Raw genomic sequence first — 7,546 nt, forward strand, 5'->3', positions numbered from 1 at the left:
TTTGCGCTGTATCCGTTTCTCGGTTCTGTCCGTGATTCGGTTGACTTAGATTCTGATTTTGTTGATCTGATTTGGCAGTAAATCCGCTTCTGATTTGGCATTAAATCTGCTTCTGAGTTCGAGTCCGAAACTGATCTTGATTCGATCGTGATTCGTCCGAGTCCGCTCTTGGTTGGATGACTCGTTGACTCTTCAACACTTGGCTTGATTCCGAACGCGAATAGATTTATTTCGTTGCTTGCGTGCGATTCGTCGCCTCGTTGGTTCGTCGGTTTGTGCCGAGCTGTGCTAAGGGACCTATAAGCAATTTTATATGCCTACACACGGGTTTTTCTTTATTCCCCCGAAAAGTGCTGGAAGTTGAAGGGGGTTTTAAGAGGACCCAAAACTTAAGGGGTATTTTGTCATTTTGAAAGTTAGAGTGGGTTATCTAGAAACGTCAAAACTTAAGGATATTTTCTGAAACTTAACTATGGTTTGTTGGTGAACCTATCACTGCACATATTTTCTTCAAAAGTCATTCTTTTCATTAATTAGAAATAAAAATTAGTTACAAAATTGGAGTTATGAATTTGGTCTCGTTCAATGAGATCGGACATTGAAGCAAGCTAATATGCAAACAAATGACATGGATCATTAGGTGAGAGTAAAATAAGAAGAAGTTTAGGGAGAAAAGTGAAAAGAGGCAGTAAAGGGTTGAGATCCTCTACTAATGAGGAACTTTCTAATATCTTCTAATGGAATCTTGGCCTTTGATTTATCAATCAAAGGCCTTTGATTTATCAATCAAAGGCCAAGATTTTCTCATGAACAAAAGTAGGGGAAGGATAAGGATGAGATCTTGGCCTTTGATTAATAAATCAAAGGCTAAGATTTCTTTATTAGTAGATATTAGTAGAGGATCCATTAGTAGAGGATCCCAATCCAGGCGGGTGGTGGTCTTTTTTTCCTATTTTTTATTATTTACTAACGGCCTGCAGCTTTCAGCCCGTATTGCTTGTTTTTGCGGGGTCTATATTTTCCATGCCACATCAACTTCGAGGCTGCTACATAGGCATACTTTCATGTTGTATAGCTGCACCCAACCAGCGCGAAAGTGTGTAAAATTGAGCATGAACTCACTTTCTGACTGTTTCCCATTGCTTTCCAAAGAAAAAGAGGCAACCGAACAGCCCCTAAAGAGCCTAGACTTCATTTTATGCCCATTCAATGAAGTCATCATGGTTTGTCATTTGTTAATTTGCTTTGCTGAATAAGGTCTGTTTACATGATTTGGTATATATGATAATGTTCACTTTTTTTCGTATTTCAACGATCCAATTATCTGTATTTGTCTTGGATGCTTATATTTCCAAGTCGATGAATCTAGCGATTCCTTAACTGGGAAGATTTTGATCATGGGCACTGAGTACTGACAATCCCAAAAAAAGTCAACTGGTTTTCTTTGTGTTTTGAGTTTTCAATGAGAGGCTTTATGTGTATGTATGATTTGGATTGCTGTCAAAAGCATCAATTTTTGCATTTCTTCCCTGAGGACGGCGGTTTTTGCAGAACCCCACGAACATTGGGAGACCACCGTGGGATCTAGAAATTCTTCCATGAACTGCTGTATCATGTCTGAGTTGCTATCAAACGTACGAGTTGAACGAAAAAAACTCTTCAATGAACTGCTGTATCACGTCTGAGTTGCAATCAAATGTACAAGTTGAATGAAAAAACACTTTTTTATGGGGTACTATACATTTTCAAAAATAATTGACGGATATGTGTCCGAACTGAGTGCCGCATTAATTAAAAAAACTGCATAGAATAATGGTATCAACGGCTACGTCGTCAAAATTTCTTGACGCCTCCTCAGAACCTCAAAAGATATACTAACCAAGGCCTCCAACATGTTAAAAATACTAGCGGTGATATTTACTGATATATTCTGATTTATGTTCTGATTAAATAAACAACTGACATGCCTTTAAAAAAATTTAGATAACAACTTCCATTGCCAATACAAATCAGAGTGTTAAACATACCCACTGAGGCCAAGATAACACATGTCATTGCAAATATTGAAGCTATAAGCGGAGTTCCAAATGATATAACAAGCAAACATAGTTTTCACAGAGTAACATTAAAATTTCAAGCAGAGAGCTACATTTGAAAAACAGAAAAGACCCTTAGTGCCAAAAAACACCTCTCTTAAACTAACAATAGATCTCTTCTCAAAAGGACTAATATCAGGAACTGTCGAAGCTCATGGTGCAACCAAAATCCGACCAGCAACTTGATCAAGATCGCGCCGTCCCTGGGAAGTAATTTTCCTCCCTCTGAAGAGGGAGACAAGTATAAATTCACAGAATAAAGTAAGCATAATTCAATTCTAATGCTTCGGGTTTATGGAATCATCAGATGGTAATAAGTATCAGAACAAAGTAAATATAACAAATAAGTAGCAAACAAAGATATAACAACTACATTAAAAAAGAAGCGTGGTTGAGCACATAAAATGTGGGCATGAATGCATTGAGGTTTAGCCAGTAAATGAGAACTTAGGGCATTTTCAAGTATGTAGTAAATTAATGACATTAAGGGCTCGTTTGGTAGAGGTTAAAGCAATTGGGGTTAGGACACATGGTAATTGTTACCAAGGAACAACTAGCAGGGCGGGCCACATTCATGTGTTTGGTATAACATTTCAGATGGGTTAAAATTTAACACAAAATGCTCTACGAGTCTCAACTAAAAATGCATAAATTACACACAAAAACCCTCAAAATATTAAATTTATAACAACCTCAGTAGGCATTCAAAAATGCCAAAATTCGAAATGTGAAAAGGAGGGTCAGGAAAACGAACCTCGTCTCAATCAGAGACGAGGCTCATCGTTTAGTAAAGATCAACCTCGAGAACGCGGGTTGCTGATCAGTATAGCTCAACAACAAACAGCAAAGCTCGTTGGTGAAAACGAGGTTCGACATTCATTTTCGAGAGACGAGGTTTGTCAGTGAAGACAAAGCTCATCGTCAGACTTGAGGCTTGTCAGTGGAGACGAGGTTAGTCCAAGAGAAAGTCACTACGCAGTTGGACCCAGCTATCGACAACGAAGTTCGTTAGTGAAGATGAAGTTTGTCAGATGAAGTCAGTGAAGACAAAATTCGTCAGAAGAAGCTTGTTTATTGCAAAGTTTGCTTTGTAAGACGAACATCGTTGCGTATTGAGGTTCGACTTACTTGACGAACCCCGTTTCAATTAAGAACGAGGCTCGTCATACACGTGAGATTTAGTTGTAACGGCTCTGAAGACTTAATCAGCCACGTGGGCTAATCTTTAGGAGTACGTTACGGCGTGCATTGAATTAGAGGAGGCAGTTACGCCCCTCTACCCGTGATCTTAGCACGTCAGTTACGTGCTTAAACCCTATAAATAGCCATGAATGGCTACAGAAAAAGGGGTTGGAGATTTTAGGCCTGGACTCCAAAAAGCATCAGAGATCAAAGCTCCTGCGTACGGATCCGAAGTTCGAACCTCGATTCCAACCGGCTAACGAACGTGAGAAGCTCTAGCAATTTTGGTCTGATCGTCAACGGGAGGCAATCTCGACTCAAGCATCGAGAGAAGCATCCTTTCGATACTAAAAACCCACGTTAAACAAAGAGAAGTTAAATTAATCTTCTCTTCATCTGTAATCGAGAGAGAACGTGAGCGATTGTAAGGGTTCGTACCAAGCGATCGAACCCATTTCTTAAAACAAGAGAATCAATCACACTTCAATTTTTCGACCCTACAACCTCCTCAAAAATCTAACAAATATAAAAAGCCTCGTGCACAATTCAAACTTTGTAGAAAATACCCTAGATGTTTCAACACCCTCAAAATTTCAAAATTACAAAAAACACACTAAATATTCCAATCCTACAAAAAAATACATTGACAATACAAGATTACAAATATCCCCTAAGTTTTAAAATTTGCAAAAAACACCCTAAAAGTTTCAAAAATTATGAAAATACCCTCAAAAGATTCAAAATGTATAGAAAACACCTGAAAAGATCAAAACTTACAATCAAGTACAATTTGTAAATTTCGATTCTTTAAGGTGTTTTCTTGCAATTTTCTAAACTTTCAAGGTGTTTTTTGCAAATTTCAAAGTTAAAAAATTTTCAGTATAGTGTTTGTATATCTGAAATTTTCCAGAAAGTTTTTGTAAATTTTTAATTTTCGGGGTTGTTTATTGCAATTTTTGAAACTTCTACAAAGTTCAAATTTTCAGAGGTGTTTGTGATCCGATGTTGTCATTATATTGTTGATAGGTTTGAATTTTTCAATGTGTTTTTTGTGTTTTGAAGTCTGAGGGTGCTTTTGCAATTTCAAAACTTATAGGATGGTTTTTGCAAATTTCATAATTCTCAGGGGCTTGTTTGTAATTCCTATATTCCTATATTTTCAGTGTACTATTTGTAGGATTGAAATTCTTAGGGTGCTTTTGTAAAATTTGAAATGTGAGGGTGGTTTTTGCAATTTCATAGTTCTTAGGGGCTTGTTTGTAATTCATATATTCCCATATTCCTATATTTTAAGTTTTGAATTTTTCCCTTTTTTGTGATTTTTACTAAGTTTTACATTATTGAGGGTGTTATTCTAATTTTATAACTGCTGTGGGAGGGGGTTGTTTACAATTTTCTTTACAAGAGGGAGTCAATTTTTAGTTTTAGAGTGCTCTTTGTAAGTTTTAGAAATTTTTACGGGGCTTTTGCAATTCCACATGCTTAAATAAACAAATCCTCAACTTTTCACTCTTTTTTCTCCTGCTCACTAACTTGGTTAAAAGTTTACCCTCATATGGGGTTAAACTTTATCCTTAGTGAAGTCTTAGAAGGATAACAAACATGGGTAAAGATGGGATAATGTTTAACAGGGTAAACTTTAACCCCCTTTGCCCATGTACCAAACAAGCCCCAAAAGCAACAGATAACCTAATATACTCATGCATTCAACCCTAAGCATTCAGGACAGAAAAGCAATAAACAAATAAGGTGAACAATCTTTTTATTGAATTAACAATGTGAATTGTAGAAAATGTCATAATTCCCCCCTATAAATTAACATTTGATATACCAATAAACATTTAGCAAATATATTAACTTAAGATGTGCCATTTCAATGTGAATTGTATAAAATGCCTTAATTCCCCCCTATAAATTAACATTTGATAAACCAATAAATATTTAGCAAATATATTAACTTAAGATGTGCCATTTTACAAAAAGAAGCAGTAACCTAATGTTCTATAAGTATACGAACATAAAGACAAAATAAAAAATTAGTCAACAATCAACATCCAACGTAAATAAAGTGAACAAGGTCCATCAGTATGATAAATATAGACCAAAAGTCAAATATCAAATAATGAACTCCTCAATGTGTGAAATTGATACAACAAAGGATTACTGAATACAAAAGCCAACTAATGAACCTATCCTAAAGCTGAAGAGGTTACTTGCCATTCTTTTACTTAGTTTACTGTTTCCAGGAAAAAGTTAATGAGTGCTCACAAAATTAATAAAAGAAATAACAAGATGAAAGAATGACATATATTATGATACTGTGAACACCTAAACGACTTCAAAACTCACCCGCTTGGATCAACTTCAATGATATTCATAGCCTGCAACTGTTGCAAGATGTTGCGAGCTATAGCACCACTACTTTTGCAGAAGTGAGGAGGCCTGCTTCCATTCCTCTTGCGACCTCCATAGATTTTCTGAAAGCCGCCAACCCCAATACCTTGCCTTATGTAGATTTTTCTAGCCATTGAAGCTGTAACATAGTTAAGAATAATATATCGACATCAATATTAAAAACAGACCAGTATGCATTGACATAGGAATGATGAAGTGGTAAAAAGGTGTATGAAACATACCAGCTCTAATATAGTACCAGTCAGGGTCATAAGGAGCAAGCTCCTTAAACCTCCCAGTTTTCACAATATCCGTCCATTGAGGTAGTTCCATCTATAAAAGAAACCAAATAACCGCAAATGAGGTTTTAATAATCAAATCAACAACATCAAAAAGAAAATATAATCACATAGCTATTTTTTAACTCCTATTTACTTTAAACTTATGTCAGAAGAAGATCATCTCTTCAAAGTCATTCATGATTTAACGACTACAATATCCCAAATTAATTTACCTAATATTCAATTGGCAAATAAAAGATCTATCATGAAACAGTTAACAACTCAGTAGTGTGCTCACTGAAGATGGGTGAGGCATGTATGCTACAAGAATAGCAGCAACAATGCACTAAGTTAATAAAACCCATTTGACATGAAGACGCACATTGTCAATGGAGAGATCATATCAAATATCCACAGAATATACAACAAGCCTGCCACATTATCTACACACTCATGGGCCTTCAAGATCATATCTAAGTTATATAACAAACACTAATAAATTACCACTAGTGGGAATTCTATAAGAGGAGAATTTCTATTTTGTTCATTATCAGGAAACCAAAGATGTCGAATAAGACACCGCATTTTTTTAATTAAATCAAGTTCAGCACTATTAGAGTAAAGAATGGCCTTAAATTCTACATTATTTCACATTGCTTAAATGAACTCAACCAATTTAAGTAGCAAACTTTAGATTGATATACTATAAAAGATAAAAAAAAATTCACAATTTGCAAGAATAAAAAACAAAGAAGGCACTTATCTCCCATCAACAGCATAGGTAACATTTTCATGACAAATCACACATTGCAAATAGAAGAGTAAATAAACACTAACCCTTAAAGATCAAAACTGATACAACGGCTAGAAGAGGAAATTGAAATGAATCGAAGAATCGAACCTTTCCAGATCTCTTGAGATGGGCGGAATACGCGGCCACGAAATCATGAGGTGAGAGGTCTTTCACAGTCCTGGCCGCCTCCATTGCTCGAGCTCGCTGGAGATCAAAATGCTAGGGTTAGGGTTTTTCTTGGCGGCTACGAGATTTTATATATGCATCTGTAGGCTTCACTCGAGTTTTCCGTCGCCATATATATTTTCTTGATGGGCCGGGTCTAGACTTGGTAAATGTTTTTATGGTCCAGGAAACTTTTGCCATTCACAGTTAGGTTTTCCTTGGATGGAGTCATTTTTTAGAAATCATCTTTAATTTTAGGGGAAAATGTGTCTATGCCCCAAAAATAGAAACTTCATGTGACGAGGCCTCTTATATTATGTCTCATATGGATAAGCTCCAAATACACACAGTATTTGTGACGAGACTCCAAAGTATCGTTTTTCAAAAAACCCAGTGGAAGTTACAAACTTGCCCTTTTGATGGGATTGAACTAGGTTACTACGCCCCTCCCTACCCAAGTACCCTCTTCATCTTCCTCCTTTCTTCCACTGCTGAGGAGCCACCGAAACTCTCGAACTTTCAAATTTCTCATCGCATTTCAACAGTGCTTGGGTTTTTGCCGGAAAAATATCGTCCAGTGAAGCAGAATCCATTAACGACTACAAAGTCATTTATCGCCGCGAGCCGAAGGACAA

The 7,546-nt window shown here is 36.4% G+C and overlaps 1 protein-coding gene across 1 annotated transcript; it reads right to left on the reverse strand.

The window, feature by feature from the left end:
• LOC109834433 (40S ribosomal protein S19-like) lies at positions 2,018 to 7,021 on the reverse strand. The gene is made up of 4 exons (XM_020402450.1): positions 6,855 to 7,021; positions 5,915 to 6,005; positions 5,628 to 5,811; positions 2,018 to 2,321 (listed from the first exon to the last, which is right to left on the reverse strand). The coding sequence occupies exons 1-4, from the start codon at positions 6,936 to 6,938 to the stop codon at positions 2,249 to 2,251; spliced, it is 432 nt and encodes a 143-aa protein (XP_020258039.1). The 5' UTR covers positions 6,939 to 7,021; the 3' UTR covers positions 2,018 to 2,248.

Source organism: Asparagus officinalis, chromosome 3 (genome assembly GCF_001876935.1).
Source record: "Asparagus officinalis chromosome 3, Aspof.V1, whole genome shotgun sequence".
NCBI classification, from domain to species: domain Eukaryota; kingdom Viridiplantae; phylum Streptophyta; class Magnoliopsida; order Asparagales; family Asparagaceae; genus Asparagus; species Asparagus officinalis.

What these genes read in the sequence shown, in the direction of transcription:
- LOC109834433 (XM_020402450.1), bottom strand. Translation starts at nt 6,938, where the DNA reads ATGGAGGCGGCCAGGACTGTGAAAGACCTCTCACCTCATGATTTCGTG. An exon ending in ATCTCAAGAGATCTGGAAAG is followed by an intron (nt 6,006 to 6,854) that starts GTTCGATTCTTC and finishes TTTCTTTTATAG; the next exon opens with ATGGAACTACCTCAATGGAC. An exon ending in CTGGTACTATATTAGAGCTG is followed by an intron (nt 5,812 to 5,914) that starts GTATGTTTCATA and finishes ACTATGTTACAG; the next exon opens with CTTCAATGGCTAGAAAAATC.